The 27637-nt window shown below is 33.7% G+C and overlaps 1 protein-coding gene across 1 annotated transcript in view; it reads left to right on the top strand.

Moving 5' to 3' along the window:
* The first annotated feature begins 381 nt into the window (after positions 1-381).
* LOC148623315 (uncharacterized) overlaps positions 382-27637 on the top strand; it is a 76038-nt gene continuing 48782 nt past the window's right edge. The window contains exons 1-3 of the mRNA XM_088565084.1: positions 382-473; positions 1652-1738; positions 11700-11769. Coding sequence (XP_088421210.1) covers positions 1652-1738; positions 11700-11769 — 157 coding nt within the window. The 5' untranslated portion in view covers positions 382-473. The remainder of the gene's footprint in view (positions 474-1651; positions 1739-11699; positions 11770-27637) is intronic.

The following is a 27637-nucleotide window of genomic DNA, read 5'->3' as shown; positions in this document are numbered from 1 at the left end:
TAGGACCTGGTTTGCCATGTGACTGATTCAAGCTCTTCAAGAGTGTCATGTTTTTTATATCAGAAGATATTTAGTAAATAGTGAAACAGCTTTTTGCATCTAATCAAATGACTATCCACCTGAAGTGATTGTGCCTTTTATAAATTCTATTAAAATTGGAAGATTTCTGATGTCATCATAATTTCCTTGAGCTTCCAATGTGTCTTATTTTGTGCAAAAACATGAAGATGTACAAAAAGTTCCTCCATCAAAAATTGGTCAGACATACAGTAGTTCTACCTTTACTTATTTTCTATAATTTCCAGGGAAATACGCTGCAACAAAATTTATTTATATTTTAATATAATAGACAACAACCCCACTTGGGTCAATAATGTTAGTTCAAGGCTGCCCATGGGTCTTCAACGAATGACAAGGAAACAATCACACCACAGGACAGGCTGCAGGTGGTCTCAAACCAACATTATACACAGGTACAGCAAAATAATTTCCCGCATACTCCAGTATTATATGAGTAAACTGAAAGTGAAAAAGAAACAATACTGGTACACACAAAGGCTATAAATTCCTGACTTGGGCCTTGCACAAAAAATGTAGCAGGTTTAAAGTACTTTGGCATGAACACAACTCTTCCCTTTAAAATCTGGCCACTGTGGAAAAGAATATTAAACCATTGAACTTCACACCTGGCGGTCTGGGTCCAATGTTAAAACGGAAATAAAGAAACTAAATAAAAATTACACAAATGCACAAACAAAGGAGTACTAGCAGTTAACTGACATGCCAGCTCCAGACCAGTTTAAACCTAAAAAAAGTTATGCCCTCATCGTATGTAATATCAATCTTCCTCTTCATTATAAACATTCCAAATGCTTCTTAAAACTCTTTATCAAAAAATAGGATTACCAATACCAAAATAAGATTACCAATACCAAAATGTTTTCATTCTTTTTTCTTAATCTGTTCTAAAAACTAATGAACACATTCATGTGTTGGTTTTTTGTTGAGGTTAGTGAATTGAAAATCTTAAAATTGTCAAAAAATGATTTAAGTGAAAATATGCCCTTATGTTTCATTGTTCTGCATTGTTTATCACTTATTTGAAAGTGCCTCAATTTTGTTGCACCATTTTAGGAAAAAATGATGTGATTATTTTCATCTGTTTCACTCCTTTTTTTATCAGTTTTGTTCTTTTTTTCTTTTTCTTTAGTTCTGTTTGTGTTAAAAAATCCTCAGAATAGAAACTGTTTCTTCTGCTTCAAAGGAATTTACAATCCATTGGTTAAAAGATGTACATTAAAATGATAATGATTCTAATTTTCAGGGTAAAATGGTGTATTACTAGTGAATATCTTTTAAAGATTATTCATTTAACCTCAGAAAATTAAACTTCTAATACGAATGTGTACATGTTTCAATGTGTACATGTTTCTTCATAGTAAATCAGAGAAATTTATTAAAGTGTTATGTCATCTGTAGGAGTTTATCGTTATGGTTGAGATGAGTTTATGAACACAACATAAAAATGTGTGGTTTTTAAAATACAAGTATCTTAATCCTTTTTGGTAGGTAAACACTTAACCAAATAATGTGATGTCATTAGTGAAACATTTGCTTTCAGTTTCTCAGAGTTTCTATTTTTATTAATTAGATGGTAATGGATACAGTTCGGGTCAGTATGGGGCTCCAGAGAAAACCAGCCATGAAAAGAAAAGGATTTGTTTGGCATAAAGCTAAGGTTGGTATTATCATTACCTATGATGTATGACCATGATATGATAAGCTTATTATACCATTGAAATGCCAATATTATAGTAGAGTAATCTCCCTTTAGTATTAAGTGACTGCCGGTGTTGTGTTGATTCTTTATATCCAATACAACATCAAAACAAGAATCAGTATGTACATGTACTATATTCTAAAGTCTGTAAAGTCCATCATAGCTGATATTAAAAATTTTTATGCCTGTGTAATTTTAGATCTCAGTATTGTATTAATTTTCCCATAGACTTCTATAGTGAAGTGCATATTTTTAGGATTTTTTAAAAAATATGTAAATTGATTCAATGAATTTCCCGCAAAGAAAATAGGGTGAGTTCATGATGATCTGACAGAAAAGTAGTCTTGAACTATAAATAGCCATTTTCTCTACTTTCATTTTCGTTTTGCACTCATAAAAACCAACCTTTGCAATGGAACATTTTTAGGTCATAATGCTAGATTTTCTTTTAAAAAAGTTTGTCATCTTATAGTGTGATGTTTGCTCTATTTTATAAGTCATTGTTCATATCTTTTGACATGACATTAGTTTGTAGAGAGACAAAAAGAAAATGCACTACATTTTTATAGCATCCATATTTTGATGTACACCCGCTCAGGGACATGCAATACGATACTGGTACCTATTACTAATAAACATTTCAATATAATCATAAAAGTTGTTGTTTTTCTGGTACAGTTTTCATTTTCATAATGAAAATCCAGAATATCATTGCCCTGCTACAAACATGAGTTTTTCTATTTAATTTTTTATATAGGTACCCTATTCCAGGCACAAGACTAATATCTCAGTTTTTGCCAGAAAATATTGCTTTTGATAAAAAGCTGCTGCATTAGTCAAACTTAGCAAATTTGTGGTTTATTCTGACATGGTAGATACATTAGCCGTACAATGTGTTCCAAATCATTGTTTAATCCCCACTTTTGAGTTCCATATATGGAAATATTAATATCCGAACCTCCTTTTTTGCCTTTAACACAAGGGAGCCTCTTGTTTGAAGTAAAGTATATGTACCGCTACCACCAACTGTTCTAAACTATAGATATGGTAATTTCAATTATAATAAATCCTGAAAAAAAAATGATACCAATATCATAGTTTTAAAAAAATATAGCTTTTCATATGCAGAAAATACAGATTTTAAGCCATTTTGGTACTCCAGGCAAATACAAATGAACCTCAATATGACAGGACAAGGATTTTTTCTTTAAAACAGATAGCTATATTGCAAGAAAAATAGTTTACTGGTATAAATGTCATAATAACATTTGTCTGCTTTAGATACTTTTTGAAAAAATTAAGTTTTTATATGAAAAACACCATTATTTTTCTTGCTGCATTAGAATATGTCCATCTGAACCACTAAAATAGTCCACTAAAAAAATTGGCAATTGTCTTTTGTGACATTTCTGTGTTTAAATCAATTACACAGTTATATGGCAGCTCATTTTAGCTATGTATTTGAAAGAAAAACAAAAAATAAAAAAATATTCATTTTTTCATATATAAGAGGCAATGTATGGAAAATGACTATTTTCAAATCCTAACCACATACTTAAAATGTGTTGTAACTTGAAAACTATCCTTTATGCAGCAGTATTACTTGCTTCAGGTTACTTGAATATAGATATGCTCATCATGAATAGTCAAGATAATAATTTTATTGAACTGATATCTTACAAATTCATGAAAACAAAATGCATTTCCAAATTTGGTCAAGTTTAACCATAAATGCAAAAAAAACAGAGCTACCATAAAAAATCAGGTTCAAAAGTTGGTTAATTCATCTTAAAAGTGTTACCTGCATTGGGGTACTACTTTTTCAGCTGGTTAAGACCACTTGCTAAATATCCAATTTTACTTGAAAAACTGGCTCATTAGGTCTCAGTATCGTATTGATTTTCCCATAGACTTCTATAGTGAAGTCCATATTTTGGGATTTTTTAAAAAATACGTAAATTAATTCAATAAAACTTTCACTTATGTAGCATTTCTAAGGACATGTGAAAAAATAATTTCCCGCAGGGTGAGTCCACGAAAATCGGACAGAAAAGTAGTCTTGAACTATAAATAGCCATTTTCTCTACTTTCACTTTCACTTTCATTTTGCACTCATCAAACCAACCTTTTCAATGGAACATTTTTATGTCATTATGTTAGATTTTCTTTTAAAAAAGTTTGTCATCTTATAGTGTGATGTTTGCTCTATTTTGTAAGTCATTGTTCATATCTTTTGGCAAAAAATTAGTTTGTAGAGAGGAAAAAAGAAAATGCACTATATTTTTATAGCATCCATGTTTTGATGTACACTCGTTCAGGGATATGCAATGCGATACTGGTACCTGTGAGTTCGGGTAGGAGGGGGGCATATATAATGGAACAGTATATATATTCAAAGTGATAGGCTCCATTTAATCTTTTGAGAAAACAAATTGTTGGTTTTAGGTAATGGAAATGTATTCATGAAAGGTGTGTTTTCCAGTTTTTTCTTCACATAAATTCTGAGTAGCTTGCACATATTAAAATGATGCAATGGGGAAGTACATATATATGTAAAATGGTAAGCTACATTTGTTATTTTTTTTAAATCTGTATATCATTCTTATTTGAAACCTCTTGCTTGAAAAGTGGGAGATATTCAGTGATTATGTCTGTCCCAACCTCTCTCAAACTGCCGATTGAAGATTAAACTTTCACATATTTTTTATCACATGATGCCATTGTGCTTCTGAATGAATTTTGGGTGTCCTTATGCCAAACATGAAATTTGTAATTGGTCAACTAATCCCCAACTCCTCTGAAACTACTAAATGGAATTGAATGAAGCTTTCACACATTCTTTATCAAATGATGACATTGTGCACCTTTTTTTTCTGAATGACTTTTAGAGTTTCCTATAAGATTTGTAGGTAGGAGGGATTTCATCATGTTAGCTTTGCTCACAATTTTTATATATCCACAAAATTTGTATGGTCCTATATTGGTATGGCACTGTTGGCGTCAGTTTCATGTTGTCATCATCTGTAGAAATTTGGCTTTCAGGCAATAATTTGAGAATTGGGTGATTGATCTTTATAAAATTTTAAAAGACGGTTGGTTTTTATTTTTGGGATATTGTCCCCACTTGTTTTAGAATTAGTGGCCAAAAATAGCCTAAAATATGCATTTGAGAGAATTTAAATATAGTACTCCAGTAAAAACATAGGAATGTCTTTGATATTGTTCCACAATATTCTATACCACAATGGTCAGTCTTGGATTGATTTTAGAGATTTTTTTTCACTTTGCAGAAATTTGGGGCTAAAAAGTGGGGGGGGGGGGTGGGGGGGGGAACGGATCTCATATAAAATTTACCATACCACGAAAGGAAGACTTGAATTGATTTTGTTTCATTTGGAACTTGAGCCAGGTAAGAATAAAGGGCCAGAAACAAGGTTTTTTTTTCTTCTGAATTTTGGATGATAACTTGAATGAAAGGGAATGAATCACTTTGAACTTGAACCTCAAGGAGCCATAACCCCACAGGATGTTCAGGATTGATTTTGTAAGTTTTGACTGGTACCATTTAGGAATAAGGGCCAAAAAGTGACCACTTCAGTTGTGGTCAAATTTTTACTGTGTTTCAAATGTCCAATAGTAATCAAAATTCAAAGGTGTGTCAAATTTGAATGGTGTGTCCATACTTGCTGGAACTGTTGCAGGTATATTCTAGGTTGTCATACAGTGGGTATTTTTATCGTCCTTACTGCGTATTATTCCAGACTCATGTGGTCATTGAATGTCAATTAGACTAGGATCAAGGCTTATACATAACAGCCTGTTAAAAAAGGTGACAACTTGACAGGGTACCATAATGAGCCAACATGAATAGATAGTGTCACTTTTCAGGCAGGTACAACATTATCATCTGCAAGTGTTCATTTGGAGAGGCTACAGATGACAAAATTCGTTGTCCATACCAGTCTGCTCCCTTCTCCAGTTAGTCAGAATTTGTTTCTCACCATCCCATTCTTGTGTCAATAGACAAATTTTTCCATGTGCTTAGTCTCCAGACAAATAGGTCCAAGGATGTAGTCTTAGAGTGTTTTGGCTTAATAATTGAGTCCATTTGTCTAACTTATTTGACCCAAATTATGGTATTTATTAAGAAGTAATTTGTCATTATGAATTTTCATATAAGTTTTATGTGACTGTAAAAATTTTGTAGTTGTTTATTATTATGATGCTGTCATCAGTGTCAGGTTTCAGGTCATCAGTGTCGGGTTTCAGGACAATTATAGTGAATCTCAAATTGTACCCCAATGTTCCATTCCATGAAAAGAAAGCAGTGGAGAAATCCAGAGAATCATTTAAAAGGGGGCACTAAAGAGTCCCCCCCCCAAAAAAAAAAAAAAAATTAATGATATGTTCCTGATAACTAGGTCTACAAGTCTTCAAGGGTCACAGCACCTTATTATGTTCGCTTTGAAAGACCAAAAATGAAATTTTTTTGGGGGCATAATTTCATATAATGAAAATCAGGGTGGGCAAATGGGGAAATTATTTTCACAACACTTTTCTCAGCAACTACTAATTACAGCCTCTATTAGGCTATGGTTCCATGTTGTGGAATTTGATTTCAGGCCTGTTGGACATAGACTTCCTGTTTAATCAAATTTGTCCATTTCTTTTTTTGAATTTTATTTTGGTCTTTTTTTTGCTTATATTTTGAAAATAATTACACAAGATGGCAAGAAACTTTAACTTAATGAAATGATTCTTATGACTTGGCCTATCCACTAGTCAACTTGGTTTGTGAGTTACTTATACTCTCACTCAACAACTAGGTGGTATACTGGAATCACCTTTCGATCTGAATTTTGGCACAATTATCTCTGCTCCATAGGTATGAATTTATTTAAATTTTTGCGAGTAGCTTTATATAGATTGAACATGATTGCAGTCAGATATAGTGGGGATGTTTGATCCATCGAAAAACATGGCTGCCATTACTAAAAATATAACATAGGGGTAAGACAGTAGTTTTTCACATATATCTCCAAAACTGTTAAGTTTAGCCAAATTCTGGTGTAGGGTAAAAGTGTTCAGCATGATGAGATGTATCTGTGGTCAATTTTCATTTTAATCTGTTAGTCTGTTTTGGAGTTATTGCCCTGTTTTGACATTTTTTTTGGCTATTTTTAATTTTATATCTTTCAAAATTCTTCTCTTCTGACACTACTTGACCAATTGGAACTGAACTTGGTATGAATGTTTCTTGGTGTTTCCTGCATAAAAGTGATGTGGGGATTTTTGATCTGTAAAAAAATATAGCTGCATAGGGATCAGACAGAAGTTTTTTGCATATATCTCCAAAACTGTTAAATTCTTCCAATTGCTGAAATGATCGTTATTAGAAGGCCAACAAAAGTCTCTAGGGACCATAGTTGTCAGTTTTCAGCCAATATCTTAAAAACTATAATATATAGAAAGAAACTTCCAATTGCTGAAAAAGATTATAATGGCTTTAGGGGTTTATGCATTGCCAAGCAATATGCACTCATGATGCTAGTTTTTTTCCAAATGGAGTAAAAGCCTGAAATAAGATGGGAAATTGCACTCTGGAGGGTAATATCAATCTTAGATAAAGTGAAAGGTTAATTTTTGAGTACCAATGTCTTGATAGCCAAAACATTCTTCTGGAAATATTCCTTTTTGAGTTGAAACAACTCGTGTAAGATGAGGTCATGCCCGTTCTCTTTGCCATTGAAATGTCTGTAAAAGTGGCAACATCATAGATGTATTTAAAACAAAGACAAGAGAAAATTTTACATAACTATATACCAGTACTGTGTTTTCAGAATTTGCAGAGCTCTCTAGGGAACAAAGTATGTTAATTTTCACAAAAGAAACAGGTACTTATAATGATAGATGATTTATTGTTTCCAACCAAAGTTATTATTGAACTTCTAGACCTTCAAATTATCTTGACCTGGTAGTTAATGTAGAACCCTTGTTAGTTTCACTGTGAAAGGTCATAGTAACTCTCTGCATAGTGATATGTGTTACATATTATATTGCCTTGTTATTCTAAAAATAAATGATTTAAATGCCCTTTTCATCCTAAGTGTCAGTATAAAACTTAATTTACAGTTCTCCAGATTTCCACCATGACAAATGATTTAATGGTCAATTTCAGAAAAAAAAATATCTGTTAAGTAGATTTACATTCTAATCAATGGTTGGTTTACCTTGGTCAAATTTAACAAGCTGGAAAATTTATTTTTCATACATCAGTACATACTCATTCATCTTTAGTGATATTGGGAGATTATTATACACCTGTAAGCTGGAGATAACTTTCCTACAGGTATATATTTTTTTGTCTCAAGTTACCTTACCTGGTAATGGTTGCATTATTACAATGTATTGGACTATTGCTGTCTAGTTTGCTTTAACTATATTTACTTTATGATAATTACTGACAAAAGAAACTGTTGATTTTGAACAGATCAGATAAGGACAGATTTGGATGACTGTATAAAGAATGGGCTGAAGTGAATGCAATAAAATTATAAGTACATCACAACACAATTACATTGTCTTTGACATAGTTTTCATTGTTCATATGCTTTCATCAAGGTTTTATTTAATTTAATTAAATATTATAGTATCAAATCTAATGAGTTATTCGGCCTTTGAAAGTTCTAACTATAGTTTTCTGTATGCACATCACTTTCTAAGAATATGACATACTTATTGAAAAAATGTGTCTTCCTAAATAATAGTTATCTTATATGCAAATTGTATGATTTAGCAAATTAAATGGATTTTGTTTCTTAATGAAATTTAAGTGGAAATTCTAATTATAATGTTTTAGGTAAACTTCTCGTGAGATAATTATAGACCTTTTTATGATTTATGATGGTATCAACTGCATTGTAACATCAGCCCATAGTAGGAAAGCATATCTACTGATGATACAAATAATCAGCCCATAGTAAAGTAGCATCTGCGCATAGTTACATATCATCATCTCATCTCATGATCTGATACAGATAATCAGCCTAAAGTTGAATATCATCTCATCACATACAAAACATCAACCCATAGTTAAATATCATCTCATCTCATACAATGTTTCAGCCCATATTTAGATATCATTTCATCTGATACAAAGCATCCCACCATATCCGGTAGTTAATAATCATCTCATCTCGTACAATGCACCAGCCCATAGATAATGATCTCATCAAATTAGAAGTATCAGCCCATTGTTAAATATCATCTCATCTGATATAATGCTTCAGCCCATAGTTATATATCATCTCATTTGAAAAAATGCATCAACCAATAGTAAAATATTATACACTTATTGACTGGGTTTGAGGATAATAGCAGTTTTATTGTCCCCAAGGTACTAACTATTGTAATAGGCAACACCGAGGACAATAGTTAGTACGGAGGGAAATAAAACTGCTATTACCCTCACATCCAGTTGATAAGTGTTTTATTCATACTGAAAAACTCCTGAGTTCTCTCCCATGACGTCATTTGGTTTAATCCTTAGAGTGCCAAGGCTTTCCCTCAATTTTGCCAAGAAAGAATCTGAAGATTCAAATTCAACTGTTCTGATTATGATGATTATAACCTAACGTCACAAGGAAGGGCACAACAGCAGGGTGAACGAATACAGAAATTAAAAAAAGGCATTGCATATGGAATAAATCTCTTAAATATTTTACGAATGTAATTTATTGTCAATTTACTCAGTACATGTACACATTGACATACATACGTCTATGTACCTACATAAAAAAGAAAAACAGAAAAAAACGTTAACAAACAGATATATGTGATATAGTTAATCATTTCAGAAAAGTGTTATCAATTTGGGGCTTCTAGATAAATCTTATTTCTCAAATTTAGCTTCTTCATAGATCGATTCAAAAGGGGGCAGGGGCCTGGTCCCCCCCCTTAAGGTCATCAAAATTCAGTTGATAACATATAGGAAATCACTGAGCCATGACAGAGCTGTGCTCCCTCTTATGCCTCTTTCATGAATCCTAACTTATGGAACTACGTATATGAAATGACACCTTCTGCTGGTCAAAGCTCTCAGTAAAGGAACACTATCTTTTTATTTCTTCTGATGTAGCTTGATATGTTGGATGAAAGGATTTGTTTTTGTTATCAGGTTAAAAATTTATAAGTTGCCGGATCAGATCTAACTTTACATGTTTTGACTTTATATTTCATTTCCTGTCAGACTAGAGGGAAAACAATCTTCTTTCTAAGTACAATTCTCTCAAAATTTCATTTTTGATCTTGAACTTTATGAATTAAGCGTATTATTTAAAACATTAAAAAGAATACTCCTTAATTTTATATATTACAATTATTACTTGTATGCCGAGTTATATATTTCCCAATCAGAAAATACCTTGTGCTATTACAAAATGTACATGTAATAAAATTAATTTTCATGATCATATTTTCAGCTAATAAAATGTTCCGTGCAATAGATGTCAACTTTGAGTGACCACTTTTTGAAATATTTGCGATTTTATCATATTACATACATATATATAATGCATTATTGATGTTAAGATAATGAAAAGTTTATCATCATTTTTTTATTTGTTGCTTTAATTGTTCTTTTTTTCTTCTATACAAAATACATGTAAAGTGGGATGAAATGTGAACATTCAAGTGACCAATAGAAAACAACAGGTAAACAAAAGATCAAAACTTGCAAGAAATTGATTTGTCAATTTACCTTGTAAAGCACCCCACATTTCATCACGTTCAGACTTGTGATGTCAGTCACATTATTGCAGAACAATTGACTTGTTGAATATGTTGACAGCAGTTGCTAAGCATATATATAGGCTCTTTGGCATAGTAAGGGTTAAACCAATGAAATGAATGAGACCAAATAAGTCCAGGAAATTTGATTGTGAAATTTACTGTTGAGGGAAAATAGTCAAACTATTTCACCGGGAGGGGAAATAGTTATCTAGATGACTTAAAAGAATAAAACAGCAAAACTACTGTAATACTTTTATATAGTAAAATAAGTACTTAAGTATAACAAGACATGTTATTCAATTTGACAATGTGTAAGAGGTTATATATCAAAAGAAATTGGACCTTACTAGGGGGTGATGCCTTGTATCATACTTTGCAGCAGCCCATAGTTAAAATATCATCTCATCTAAATCAAGGCGTTAGCCGATAATTACGTTTAATCTCATCTGATACAAATCATCTGCCCATAGTTAAATACCATCTCATCTGTAACAAACCATTATCCTGTAGTTAAATATCATCTCATCTGATAGAGTGCATCAGCCCATAGTTACATATTATTTCATCTGATACAGTGCATCAGCCCATAGTTACATATCATCTCATCTGATACAGTGCATCAGCCCATAGTTACATATCATCTCATCTGATACAGTGCATCAGCCCATAGTTACATATCATCTCATCTGATACAGTGCATCAGCCCATAGTTACATATCATCTCATCTGATACAGTGCATCAGCCCATAGTTACATATCATCTCCTTTCATACCGTGCATCAGCCCATAGTTACATATCATCTCATCTGATACAGTGCATCAGCCCATAGTTACATATCATCTCATCTGATACAGTGCATCAGCCCATAGTTACATATCATCTCCTTTCATACCAAACCTATGGTCATAGTTACTTATGATCTCTTGTTATACAAGGCATCACCCCCTATTAAGGTCCAATTTCTTTTGATACAAAGCCTCTTACACATTGTCAAATTGAATTACATATTATTTTATAGCAGTTTGTAACTGATAAAACTTCAGTTCATTAGCTAGGACTATATAACACAAACTTAAGAGTAACGAAGTACCCTTGGTTGCTAAGGTTCTACTTTTGTTTTTTTTTCAGTCCCTGTCAAGACTTGGGGAAGGAAATTTGTCAGTTAGTGCTGATTTGTCATCATGGAGACCTAAAAGTAGTAAGTACTCTGTCATACATATCTAAAACATTGATTCATATTATTACTGATTGGCTGAATTTGTCAAATGTGTCCCTTACAGGTATAAAATGACAACTTTTAGATATTATTGATACATAAAGTATTTAATTTCACCTTTAAAGTTCATTAGTATTTGTTCATAATTTTACATATAATTGAATAATTAGGCACTTATATCACTTTACAAATGCTTTAGTCTAGCTGTAACAAGATAACAATATAATGAAGTTGAGGTGAACTATCAAATTATAAAAAATGAAACTGTTTTAAATGAATTGTTTTGATGTATTGCCAATACATATTTGTTACAAACTATTTTTTGTTTTTATGTACATTCTTAATGTCATGTACTTCTTTGGAATCTGTTTAAAATAGAATATTGATTTTGCTCTCCTGTCAAAATGATTGAATTTTAAGTCTAAATTTTCTGGTTTTTTTTTTTGTTGTATTATTTTTATATTAATGATTGCATACTTTTAGCATTGGAGTATATGAAGTTTTACAATAAAATCTGAAGACACTGTATAATAAATAGGGAAACACACCTTTTGTGTTTCTCTCTATGTTATTTACCTTCATCCTTACAATATTGCCATGTGATGTCAGACTTTTCCTTGCCCCCATTTAACATTGTCTTAATGTAATGTTAGACTTATCCTTGCCTCCATCTAACAATATCCCCATGTAATGTCAGACTTATCCTTGCCCCATCAAACAATGTCTCTATGTAATGTCAAACTTATCCTTGTCCCCATCTAACAATGTCCATATGTAATATCAGACTTATCCTTTCCCCATCAAATAATGTCTCCATGTAATGTCAGACTTATCCTAGCCCCATCTAACAATGTCCCCATGTAATATCAGAGTTATCCTTTCCCCATCAAATAATGTCTCCATGTAATGTCAGACTTATCCTAGCCCCATCTAACAATGTCTCCATGTAATGTCAGACTTATCCCTGTCCCATCTAACAATGTCCCCATGTAATGTCAGACTTATCCTTTCCCCATCTAACAATGTCTCCATGTAATGTCAGACTTATCCCTGCCCCATCTAACAATGTCTCCATGTAATGTCAGACTTATCCTAGCCCCATCTAACAATGTCTCTATGTAATATCAGACTTATCCTTGTCCCCATCTAACAATGTCCCCATGTAATGTCAGACTTATCCTAGCCCCATCTAATAATGTCTCTGCAATGTCAGACTTATCCTTGCCCAATCTAACAATGTCCCCATGTAATGTCAGACTTATCCTTGTCCCCATCTAACAATGTCTCCATGTAATGTCAGACTTATCCTAGCCCCATCTAATAATGTCTCTGCAATGTCAGACTTATTCTTGCCCCCATCTAACAATGTCCCCATGTATTGTCAGACTTATCCCTGCCCCATCTAACAATGTCTCTATGTAATATCAGACTTATCCTTGTCCCCATCTAACAATGTCTCCATGTAATGTCAGACTGATCCTAGCCCCATCTAACAATGTCTCAATAACAATGTCTCCATGTAATGTCAGACTTATCCTAGCCCCATCTAACAATGTCTCAATAACAATGTCTCCATGCAATGTCAGACTTATCCTTGTCCAACCTAACAATGTCCCCATGTAATGTCAGACTTATCCTTGCCCCATCTAACAATGTTATCATGTAATGTCAGACTTATCCTTGTCCCCATCTAACAATGTCCCCATGTAATGTCAGACTTATCCTTGCCCCCATCTAACAATGTCCCCATGTAATGCCAGACTTATCCTAGCCCCATCTAATAATGTCTCTGCAATGTCAGACTTATCCTTGCCCAATCTAACAATGTCCCCATGTAATGCCAGACTTATCCTTGCCCCCATCTAACAATGACTCAAAAACAATGTCTCCATGTATTGTCAGACTTATTCTTGCCCCCATCTGACAATGTCTCAATAACAATGTCTCCATGTAATGTCAGACTTATCCTTGCCTCCATCTTATGAAGTCCCCATGTAATGTCAGACTTATCTTTGCCCCCATCTAACAATGACTCAAAAACAATGTCTCCATGTATTGTCAGACTATCCTTGCCCCCATCTGACAATGTCTCAATAACAATGTCTCCATGTAATATCAGACTTATCCTTGTCCCCATCTAACAATGTCTCCATGTAATGTCAGACTTATCCTTGCCCCATCTAACAATGTCTCCATGCAATGTCAGACTTATCCTTGTCCAATCTAACCATGTCCCCATGTAATGTCAGACTTATCCTTGCCCCATCTAACAATGTTATCATGTAATGTCAGACTTATCCTTGCCCCATCTAACAATGTCTCCATGTAATGTCAGACTTATCCTTGCCCCATCAAACAATGTCTCTATGTAATGTCAAACTTATCCTTGTCCCCATCTAACAATGTCCATATGTAATATCAGACTTATCCTTTCCCCATCAAATAATGTCTCCATGTAATGTCAGACTTATCCTAGCCCCATCTAACAATGTCCCCATGTAATATCAGAGTTATCCTTTCCCCATCAAATAATGTCTCCATGTAATGTCAGACTTATCCTAGCCCCATCTAACAATGTCTCCATGTAATGTCAGACTTATCCCTGTCCCATCTAACAATGTCCCCATGTAATGTCAGACTTATCCTTTCCCCATCTAACAATGTCTCCATGTAATGTCAGACTTATCCCTGCCCCATCTAACAATGTCTCCATGTAATGTCAGACTTATCCTAGCCCCATCTAACAATGTCTCTATGTAATATCAGACTTATCCTTGTCCCCATCTAACAATGTCCCCATGTAATGTCAGACTTATCCTAGCCCCATCTAATAATGTCTCTGCAATGTCAGACTTATCCTTGCCCAATCTAACAATGTCCCCATGTAATGTCAGACTTATCCTTGTCCCCATCTAACAATGTCTCCATGTAATGTCAGACTTATCCTAGCCCCATCTAATAATGTCTCTGCAATGTCAGACTTATTCTTGCCCCCATCTAACAATGTCCCCATGTATTGTCAGACTTATCCCTGCCCCATCTAACAATGTCTCTATGTAATATCAGACTTATCCTTGTCCCCATCTAACAATGTCTCCATGTAATGTCAGACTGATCCTAGCCCCATCTAACAATGTCTCAATAACAATGTCTCCATGTAATGTCAGACTTATCCTAGCCCCATCTAACAATGTCTCAATAACAATGTCTCCATGCAATGTCAGACTTATCCTTGTCCAACCTAACAATGTCCCCATGTAATGTCAGACTTATCCTTGCCCCATCTAACAATGTTATCATGTAATGTCAGACTTATCCTTGTCCCCATCTAACAATGTCCCCATGTAATGTCAGACTTATCCTTGCCCCCATCTAACAATGTCCCCATGTAATGCCAGACTTATCCTAGCCCCATCTAATAATGTCTCTGCAATGTCAGACTTATCCTTGCCCAATCTAACAATGTCCCCATGTAATGCCAGACTTATCCTTGCCCCCATCTAACAATGACTCAAAAACAATGTCTCCATGTATTGTCAGACTTATTCTTGCCCCCATCTGACAATGTCTCAATAACAATGTCTCCATGTAATGTCAGACTTATCCTTGCCTCCATCTTATGAAGTCCCCATGTAATGTCAGACTTATCTTTGCCCCCATCTAACAATGACTCAAAAACAATGTCTCCATGTATTGTCAGACTATCCTTGCCCCCATCTGACAATGTCTCAATAACAATGTCTCCATGTAATATCAGACTTATCCTTGTCCCCATCTAACAATGTCTCCATGTAATGTCAGACTTATCCTTGCCCCATCTAACAATGTCTCCATGCAATGTCAGACTTATCCTTGTCCAATCTAACCATGTCCCCATGTAATGTCAGACTTATCCTTGCCCCATCTAACAATGTTATCATGTAATGTCAGACTTATCCTTGCCCCATCTAACAATGTCTCCATGCAATGTCAGACTTATCCTTGTCCCCATCTAACAATGTCCCCATGTAATGCCAGACTTATCCTTGCCCCCATCTAACAATGACTCAAAAACAATGTCTCCATGTATTGTCAGACTTATCCTTGCCCCCATCTGACAATGTCTCAATAACAATGTCTCCATGTAATGTCAGACTTTTCCTTGCCTCCATCTTATGAAGTCCCCATGTAATGTCAGACTTATCTTTGCCCCCATCTAACAATGACTCAAAAACAATGTCTCCATGTAATGTCAGACTTATCCTTGCCCCCATCTGACAATGTCTCAATAACAATGTCTCCATGTAATGTCAGACTTATCCTTGCCTCCATCTTACGATGTCCCCATGTAATGTCAGACTTATCCTTGCCCCCATCTAACAATGACTCAAAAACAATGTCTCCATGTAATGTCAGACTTATCCTTGCCCCCATCTGACAATGTCTCAATAACAATGTCTCCATGTAATGTCAGACTTATCCTTGCCTCCATCTTACGATGTCCCCATGTAATGTCAGACTTATCCTTGCCCCCATCTAACAATGACTCAAAAACAATGTCTCCATGTATTGTCAGACTTATCCTTGCCCCCATCTGACAATGTCTCAATAACAATGTCTCCATGTAATGTCAGACTTATCCTTGTCCCCATCTAACAATGTCTCCATGTAATGTCAGACGTATCCTTGCCCCATCTAAAAATGTCCCCATGTAATGTCAGACTTATCCATGCCCCCATCTAACAATGTCTCCATGTAATGTCAGACTTATCCTTGCCCCATCTAACAATGTCTCAATAACAATGTCTCCATGTAATGTCAGACTTATCCTTGCTCCATCTAACAATGTTCCCTTGAATTTCAGACTTATCCTTGCCTTTACACCTTGCCAATGCTACATTCACCTTTAGTTGCACAGTGCTACTAGCAAAGGTTCTAATCAAAGTAGATGCATACATGCAATAACTAATTTATTATTATTATTATTTGACAAAATGATGGGAAAGCATATATGCAAGCTGCACCAGCAACTTTCAGTTGGGGCATATTGTTTTACCTCTTTAAGTCTGTCCGTCCATCTGTTCATCCCATTCAGGGTATATAGTATTTCTGCTTTACTCCTCCTACAGTATTTAGGATACAAAGTTGATACTTTTCAGAATCATTATATATGGATTGAAGATTGCATATTATCAGGGTTTTGATTTTTTCCAATATTTGACATTTTCATGAATAGTTGACTTAGTCATTTTGTCACCATTTTGATGGAAATAAGGTACATGTCTATTTGAGATATCTCCTTCTACAATATTTAAGATAGGTAGAATTTTAAACAATCATGAAGATTATAAACAATTAGCAGAAGATCCTACACACAAGTGTGGATCAACATTAGATTTAGTGTTTGTTCCTGTAGACCAATGCTATCAAATCAGGACATTTTTAACTTCTTTCTCTATCGTAAAATTGTCGCCATTCTAAAGAATTAAAGCTAAGTTAAGTATAAATTGACTTGTCAGAAAATACATGTGGGGGCATCAAATGTGTCTCTCAGACACAACAATCTTATCATAAATCAGTTTTGACAACCAAACATTATGCAGTAGCTGTGTTAAAATGGAGTGCAGGGGCATCACTTTGTCTGGTTTTTATATGTTATCCAATAAGTTATGGTAACAAAATGGAATAAACATCAGGCAGTTTTAAAAAGTCGGAAGTAAAATTCAGTCAGAAGTGTATCTTTTTCTGTTTATCTACCAAGACAATTGTTTTTGTTTCTTTTTACCTGTTATAATTCACACTTTTTCCGACACAATCAGTATTGAGTTTGCTTTGACATCATGTGACATCCATGATTCTTAACCATGGCAACCTAACCAATGTAGCTTACAACACCATATTTGATATTGAATAATCCTTTATAAATTGAATAATTGGAAATAGTTTACTTGTTGGACCAATCAAATAATTGAAATACAAAACATAGTACAGTGATCACACAATTCACCAATAAAATCATAATCAGATTTGGGTACTAACAAAGCGAGAATATGTGTGGTCTATCTTTTTTTGTAGTGTTGTATATACCTATCTGGTCTTGACTCTGTATCACTATATATACAATGGTTACATAGGTATAAGATGAATGTACAAAATACTGTCAGGTACACTAAATTAAAATTTACCAACCTTTTATATACAAGGACATGATTAATTTTTTTTTAAGAATTAAAATAGATAATTTTTTTTTAAATATGCAAATGTGAGATTAACCTTTTCAGTATTAAATGTCACCCACACTGACTTAAAGGGTTTTATAACTAATCAATAGTCAAAATATGTATCTATTTATAGAACACATTCAGGTGTATACATTTTTATTTTATTTGATGGAGTTTGGAATTGTTAAGTTAAAAGTAAGTGTATTTTACTGTGTAAGGGTATTTTACAGTAACAAGGGTATTTTACTGTGACAGGGGTATTTTACAGTAACAAGGGTATTTTACTGTGACAGGGGTATTTTACAGTAACAAGGGTATTTTGTCCTGTTCTAACAGTAGTGTTTTGATTCTTTGAAAGAGGAAGTTTTATTGAAAGTTATTGTTTGAACCTACACAATGACTATAAATCTCCCCCCTTTTCCAGGGTCATAATATTTAGGCTAAAAACCACTAATTCCACTTCCCATAGGCTTCTATGCTAATTTCACAATATTCAATGGCTTCTCTGGACTTTACCTTAACTTTAACCTGCAGATGACTATATATCAGCATGATTCTACATATGTCAGCTCACAATCCTCAGAATGGCATGTGGGGTTAGCAGACTTGCAGTGCAGTACTGGTCACCGGAAGTGAAGGGTCTATAAATAGCATGGGAAATCCCAGTGTTTTCACAAGATAGGGGTATATTTAAAAATCATTATGGAGATTAGGCTTCACACCACAAGAAGCAAAATGCACCTATAAAATGTACAGAAATGTTTTTCCTTTCAGAAACTGTTTAAATTTTTTAAATAAGATGAGAACTTTTTTCGCAGCACTATGAGGAACAGGGGTAATTTCTGCGTAGGACTATTTTTGCGTACGTTCCAAATGCTCATTGGTTGAATTGGTGGTCTGTAACCTAAAGAGTCACTTTTTGTCTTAGAAAAAATAAATAACTATACAGGTATCTTCCTACACACATACTGAATGCATTTGCAAAGTTTCAGTGAAATGTGACAAGCACTTTTTTAAATATTTGATTTTTAAATATAGGGTAACCAAGTTGTGCGAGCAAAAAAGTGAAAATATTCTACCATACTGAAATGCATTAAATATTTGCAAAGAACTTTTTCTGACTTTTCAAATAAAAAATATCAATCACAACTTGTTTTTTAACAATATTAATGAAGAAATAGTTTTAAAAGTAATCATTTTCTGAGAAATTGGTCTATTTTTAAAAATTTATTTCTGACATGCCTCCCCCTTTTTCTTGATCACATGTCAAAAATCCTAAATCTTTAAATTTTCACAAAAGGTGATATATTTGGCTTTAAATTTGTAAATACAGTGTTTTCACATTAGAACATGACCAGTAAAGGGCACCTAAAGCAAAAAAAGTGCTCAATAATGGATTTTCCATGTTGCCATAGGGGAATGCTTATATGGCCTTAACCGCAGTAATGAAAGTGAGTTTTTCCTCATTTCTAACCTATTTTTTGCTCAAATCTACACAAAACTTGATTTCAAGTGCTTATTACTACCATATTTAGGTAAATATAGCCCTCAAAGTTTAATATTTGATATTTTTACTAAATTTTCTACACTTTTTACAAGATAGGACATAAAATCAGCCAAAAAGACCAATTTTCCATAATTTGGACCTATAACTTAAAAAAATGCATATTTTGAAGGATTTTTGTAGTGTATTCCTCTCATGGCAAAGTTAACAAGATCTTCAAGTAGTTTAAAGCTATTTCAAGAAACTTTTCATTTTGCCATGGCTTCATCTTAAGGCTAAAAACCACTAATTCCACTTCCCATAGGCTTCTATGCTAATTTCACAATATTCAATGGCTTCTCTGGACTTTACCTTAACTTTAACCTGCAGATGACTATATATCAGCATGATTCTACATATGTCAGCTCACAATCCTCAGAATGGCATGTGGGGTTAGCAGACTTGCAGTGCAGTACTGGTCACCGGAAGTGAAGGGTCTATAAATAGCATGGGAAATCCCAGTGTTTTCACAAGATAGGGGTATATTTAAAAATCATTATGGAGATTAGGCTTCACACCACAAGAAGCAAAATGCACCTATAAAATGTACAGAAATGTTTTTCCTTTCAGAAACTGTTTAAATTTTTTAAATAAGATGAGAACTTTTTTCGCAGCACTATGAGGAACAGGGGTAATTTCTGCGTAGGACTATTTTTGCGTACGTTCCAAATGCTCATTGGTTGAATTGGTGGTCTGTAACCTATTTACATGTATTCCCTTATTTTTTTTTATATTACAGCAAGATTTCTTATTTTATTTAGTATCTGTTGTGTTATGTTGATGGTAATTTAAGTTGAGTCAAAGTGTAGTAATTTAGTGTAATTACCTTGGAAAGATTAAGCATGAAAAGTGTTTTAGTGTTGCTGGTAATGAATAAGATGATCTTACTATTTCCAGGTGTATAGAGAGGTATTAACATCTGGATTCAATTTAGGGCAGAGTCCATTGTATCACAATATTTAACATTACTGGAATTACATTTTAACTTATACTTAATGGAGTATGGTTTGTTTAATTGGAACATAACATATTTTCAAGGCAAAATAATGGATTGGATATAGTTAGTTGACTGGTATGTTTTACTTAATATGGTGAAAATTGATATTAATCTAGGGTAAACTGCATTACTTGTCTTGTCTGTGTCACCTCAACAGTCCTTCTCATGGTCTGATCCCCTCTAAGTAGCATCTAACTGTCAATGCAGATCTCTATGTAGACATTCAGTGTAGACTTTTTCATACAGAAAGTATATTTTTTCCAACACAATCGGTATAGTTTCACTTTTTACCCTTTGTCCTTAAGGATGCTCTTCTATGGAAACAAAAGTCATCTGATCACAATTCTGTTTCCAGATTGGCCAAATACTGGTAACTTAGTGGCGTTCAAAAGACGGTATCGAAAATTTGAGATTGTGTTAAAAAAAAATGTATCGAAAATTTGAAATTGTGTACCATGTGTTATTTTCTTGAAAGAAATGTAGAAACGTACTGCGTCAGCTATCTTTTTTTTTTTTTTTTAAAGATAGTACTTGTTTGAAATACATGTACTTACAGTTTGAAAATCCTTGATATAGATTTGAAAATCCTTGATATAGATTATTCATTTATAAATTTTCTCTTAAATCTATATTATCTTTATGCAAATAAATCAGTACAGTTGACCATGCATTCACTTTGCAGCATACACTTGGCCTTCTCAATCATGCTTCTTGCTGCAGTGTATTTGGTCATCCATGCTCCTTACTTCAGCTATTTGACCATCCATGCTACTTGCTACATTGCTCTTGACAATTCATTCTCCTTGCAGCATATATACTTGGCCTTTGTATTTATGCTTTTTGCTGCAGTATATTTGGTCATCAATGCTCCTAGCTTACTCCATCAACTTGACCATCCATGCTTCTTGCTGCAGTTTATTTGGTCATCTATTCTCCTTACTCCAGGGACTTGACCACCCATGCTCCTTACTGCAGTGTATTTGGCCATCCACGCTCCTTACTCAAGCAACTTGACCATCCATGCTCCTAACTGCAGTGTATTTGGTCATCCACGCTCCTTACTCCAGCAACTCGACCATCCATGCTCCTTACTGCAGTGTATTTGGTCATCCATGCTCCTTACTCCATCAACTTGACCATTCATGCTCCTAACTGCAGTGTATTTGGTCATCCGCACTCCTTACTCCAACGACTTGACCATCCATGCTTCTTACTGCAGTGTATTTGGTCATCCATGCTCCAATCTCAAGTGACTTGACCATCCATGCTTCTTGCTGCAGTACATGCTTTTGACAATCAATTCTCCTTGCAGCAAAGCACTTGGCCTATTTATTCACACTCTTTATGCCAGTGCACTTAGCCATCCATGCTCTTACTTCAGGGTCATCACTTATCTATTTCTTGTTTAGCATAAATGGTTTAGGTGGGATATTCTTAGTATGACATAGCATGCAACATCAACAAGGCTTATAAAAGGTACACACTTAAGGTCAGAAGAAAAGGACGATTTTAATTCCTAAATGATGGGCCCTATATGAGGTGTCAAGAACAAATTTGTTATGAAAAAAAGGACTGCATCCTGGTAAAGACTGGAATCTCATGCACACTTAACCTCTACATTTGCCTCAAACTCAGGAGTATACAATTATTGTAAATTCAATGTTACTATAGTACAAGTGGTAAGAAGGGACGATGCTAAAGGAATGATTTGTATGTAAAGGATTAGAAATTATGATACATTTGACTCTTTTGTAGTTTTCAGACTATGTGGTTTTAAATATCTATTAGTGCTGAACATCACTTGCATTAATTTGCATTTTTTATAAGATTGTTGGGATATGAAAATCCAAATGAGACATCATTTACTTCATCTTCTCAATTATACTCTGTGGTACTTAAGAATCCTGAAAAATGAAAAATCAAATTGGGACCATTTTCCAGGCAGAATTTGTTTAAAAAGCAGCTATTTGACATGTATGTATATCATGGAAATCTTAATATTGACTTCTAAAGACAATATCTTTGATAAAATATTTACCTGCGTTATACCATATGTATTTTGAATATCCATCAAAAACTATTAGGAGTCAGACTAAATTCTATAATTTTTTGACAGTGTTAACTTGTATATTATATGTACATGTGTCCTGTGTTCAAGGGGGATACAGAAACCATGATATACTCTTTAAGTTTAAAAAAAAAGTTCTTTGTTTTTGGTTGAAATCTTGATTTATAACAGCTTCATCTCATGTCCACTACTTCTTACAAAAAAAGTACTGGTATACTTAAGTATACAGATGTAGCTTAAGGTCAAGATGACTCAACATTCAAAAAATGATGGTTCTCAGGACATGTATACACAATCCCTAAAATGATTATTGTATGCATGTATTCATTCTATAAAGATTTCAACAATATAAACATTGTGATAAATACAATTGCTAAAATTATTAGCACAGTTAAAATAAATATCCTTCATATGCATATAGATGTCTAAGCTTTACAGTGTGGCGTTATCAGGTAATCTCCATAGTTGAGATTGTTTGACAGCTCACATAATTAATTGTGTGAATGTAAACATTGTGCAATGCACACCTTTAAATCATGACAGGTGTATTCAGTACATCTAAATAGATGTATACACATATTTAAAGTAATGATATGAGGTATTTACTTCTTTTTTTATGGTTGGATTCCTTGTAAAAATGCATTTTTTGAAATGAATATACTTTTCCCTTTATCTCAGAAGAACTTTTTATTGTAAAAAGATGGTCAGTACAATGCAATAGATTAAATATCATCTAAAGAGATAATGTTATTGTGTATATATTTATATACATTGATAACTGCCTGAGGAATAACAATTAACATTGTGTATACCTGTCAAATACAGCTGATTACCTGAGTTATCAGGTGCTCTTTTAAGAAGTTTAAAAGTGCTTTGTTCATCATAAAATGATGTAATAGCTTTGGTAAAATGCAAAAATTTGTCTGATAATGATCTATATATAGACTATTTAGGCCATAACACTCACATAAGGAAGGTAAATATTTTTTCTTACCACATTGTAGTTCAGCATTAAAGTATGAATTTGATGATTTATTCGTATATCCTGTTCTGCGGTAATCCCTGCTGACTATATCTGATATTGTTAATGGATCATTGTCCAACATGTTTTTAACAAACAAACCGAAACTTATAGGCAACATTATTGTTTTATTTTGTTTTGTTTTGTTTTACTACATGCAATTATTTGACAAGTTGAGGGCAATAATAGAAAAAGAATGAATATGTTGAAATGTAACAAATGCTCCAGAATATAACCCAAATACAAAATAGCAAATATTTTCAGAGTTCACCAAAAGGTCTTCAGTAAGTGTGAACACACCTTTTGATGAGCTTTGGAAGGCTCCAACAATAAAGTCATAAAATCCATGAACGATGACAATTCTTCAAAATCAAATAAATTAAGGCACATTACTAAAGTTCATGTGGATTTGCAAGAAGTCTGATACCTGCAAAAATGGTGAGAATCCAACTTAAGGTTTACATACTAAAACCTTCTATAAAACTGCTCAACTGGTTTTGAAAAGATTTTATTGGATGTTTAGTTGTTGTATGGTGATGTGCATGCTTTCAAATAGCTGCAGAGATAACTGCATCCAATTTAAGTGTTTGACATGTTAAAATATTGTTAGCACAACTCTTCCTAAACCACTTAAGAGATTTTTATGAAGTAGTATAGGTAGGTATGACATCATATGTATGTGTGCCCAAAAAAGATTAATTATTCTGATACATACTAAAAGAGACAATCCAAATTAAGATTTTTACATGATATCTGTCTACTAAGTAGATATATTTTTGTGAGCTTGCGTACAATATTTCTAGTTTACTTTGGGTCCAGTTTTTCAAGTTTTCTAAAAGACACTTGGTTTGATTTCAACAAAAATGAATTCAATTGATTCTTTGATACGCATAATCCAACAGTGTATTATCTTTAGTTTTGAACCCTGCTTTCAAATCGTTTCACACTGGTCCTAATGTATTTATGGTTTCCTGTTATTCATTGAAGTCCCATGGATGGCCTTGAGCTGACATTTTTCATCCCAGTGGGGTTGTTGTCTCTTGGACATATTCACCATATCCATTCTCAATATATTTAGATTTTTTATACACAAATTTCAGTTTTTTTCAGTATTTTGACTACATTGATTTTGAGACTGTCAGAAACCTGTTTTTCCAAGGTCATCTTCAAAATAATGATCCCATTTTCTATGCACTGTATATTTACTCCAATGTGTGGATATCTGTAAACTACTTTCCCTTTAGAATATAAGTTTATGTGGGTTTTGTTAATGACAGGTGGGATCAGTGCTGTAATGACAACAGGTGTGAGGATAGCTGATACACTCTATTCTTGTTTACATCACAGGTGCAATGCAGCTGGTGTATAAAAACTTAATTAGAGTTATCTTTCTTGGCATATTTTAATTTCTGTATATGACTTGATGGCCTATCATGTAGAATTTATTTGGTGTCACCTGTTATGTAGTATTATAGCTTCACATTGTTCTTGGTCATAAAAATATCTGAAGTACAAGAAAAGATTTTTGTGAGAATTTTTCTTACTATCACTCCTCTGAATTCTGTTTACGTGTCTTGATACACAAACTTTTAACCAGGCTATGGGAATGATTACAATTTAATTCCAGTCTTCAGAATGTGATGACTTAATATTTGCTGATTGGTAAAAAGAACTCCTGTGAAACCAACAACAACGTCAATATTTATTGTACAACTGTTTTGACAAACAAAATCTGTAGAATGGTGATACAATCAGATAAAATGAAGTCAAAAAACATTAGTTTTTAAATAGCAGAGTTAGAAATAGTAGCCTGCCCGCCTGCCCGAGACTGGCTATATTTTGGCAGGGCTGGCTAATTTTTGCAAAAATCTATAAGCCATATAGTAAATATATTGAAAAATTGCATTCAGGACTGGTAAGAATTTGTGTGAGTTTCCTACCCTGTAAATAGAATGAAACTCCAGCATTGTTCATTATAAATATCTACTTCACACTTGTCAACTTCACTGAATCATTACTTTGGATTCCCCTGTTTTGCATGTCACCTCTTTGGGAATCTTCCAGGAGCGAAGCATTTAACCCAGAAGTAAATGTTCAATCTGATCCATTTGAGGCTATACCCATTCATTCCCTAATTTGTGTAATGATGGGCATATTGTGCACCTCAGTTGGCAAAGTGAACCATAATATAATGGCCATTTAGAGTACATATCATATAACAACACCATGGCAAAACACATTTGCCTATATCTGTTGTAATACTGAGCCAAATGTCATCAAGGTAAGCAGAAATATTGAGTGAAAAAATTTCTATGCAAACAAGAAAGAAAATAAAAGTAACCAAAATAACATGTACAAAAAAAAAACAAAAGTAAACGAGCCAGTCAGTCTCTACCAAAAATTGTTACCATGGACCAGGTCCCTTTCATTTGTTATGAATTTTTGATTTATTGTTCCCCACTGCTACACAGAGGAGGACATAGTCATATCAGTGTCTGTCCATCCAGTGTAGATGCAACTCCTTGGAAACAGTTCAATTTGCATGATTGTTAGTCACGATTTGTAGTTGATCATATGATGCTGCCATTTTGATTTGACAAATTTTACAGGAGTTATGGGACTTTGTTGAATTTGTACATACTACACTATAGGAACACTTTGTGCATGCAACTCCTTGGAAATAGCTCACCAGATTTTGTTCAAATATTGTAGTATTGTTAGTAACCATATGTAGTTGATCATATTGCACCACAATTTTGATTCGACAAAAGTTAAGGGGATAATGGGACTTAGTTGAATTTGTACATTCTACACTATAAGGACACTGTGGACGCAACGCCTCGGAAACCATGCAAGGGAATTTAAATTTTTTTAAGGATTGTTAGTCACCATATGTAGTTGATCATAATTTTACAGGAGTTGTAGGGCTTTCGCACTTCAACTTTTTTTTGGGGCGTGGGGGACAAATAGCCATGGATAGAGATTTTGTTCACATCTCATACAGTTTTCGAGTTATAAGGGGCTAAGTTGTTTTTAAGAATACTTATAAAAATCTAGCCTGTTTTTTTCAATCAGATTAAAGATATCATTGCTGTTTTTTTTTAGTTATTGGGATCATAGCCAAGATGCTTGATGAGCACCCTTAAAACAAAATTTGATCAACATTTACACTTAATTTCAAATTTTGTGCTACTGGTATATTGTTCCCAAAATTGTTGTGTCCATAATGAAATGTAAGTACTTATATTTAACTGTGGAAACTAATATTGTGTCCACACTCGCCCCAAGTGAACAGAGTTAAACATGCTGTGATTGTATCATGCTGCACTTGGGAAAGGTCTCGCTAACCACTTCCAACGTTTCCATTCATTTACATGTTTAAAAAGTAATTTTCAAAGTTACACTGTGAATTCCCTGGACAAATGACATCTTAATGGCCATTTGACCTGAAAGTGGTAAGTGACACCAAAGCTCCTTATTGGGTTATGGGACTTTATTCTTGCAAAAATGGAGCAATTTTCATACAATTACTATAAAACATTTCCATCAATTGCCATTAAATTGTTTATTTCCTTTGATCATCCCATCCAAAAGCAAAATTTTGGAAAATAAAAACCACATTGTCCATTTGTTTGTTTGTTGAGTAAACTTTTTGACAACTTTCAAATTTCTGGTCAAAATCTTATAATCTTATTTAATCAAAACTGTGAGCCATATCAGGTTTGAATGTCCCAACTGTCCAGGATTTCATAGCTGTGCCCCACATAGCATTTTATTGTGCTGTCTTTCTGTTTGTCTGTCAGTTAACTTTTGTTAGGGCAATTCCTTGAGGACATGATATGTAACTGTAGTTGTGCATATATCCAGGATTTTTTATCTGCTTATTTTTGTCGAAGTAATATCCTTTTTAACTTCTAAATTTTATAAAAATTATCGCTAAAGAAGATTGTAAGCAAAACTCCACAGAAACAACTGAACCAAATTTTTACCTATTGAGGACGTAACATGTAGATGTACATAC

The sequence above is a fragment of the Perna viridis genome, chromosome 2 (genome assembly GCF_037379345.1).
Source record: "Perna viridis isolate PV_CMFRI_1.1 ecotype Kerala chromosome 2, ASM3737934v1, whole genome shotgun sequence".
Classification (NCBI taxonomy): domain Eukaryota; kingdom Metazoa; phylum Mollusca; class Bivalvia; order Mytilida; family Mytilidae; genus Perna; species Perna viridis.
Note: the sequence above shows the minus strand (reverse complement) of the source record. Positions and strands in the feature narration are given on the sequence as shown.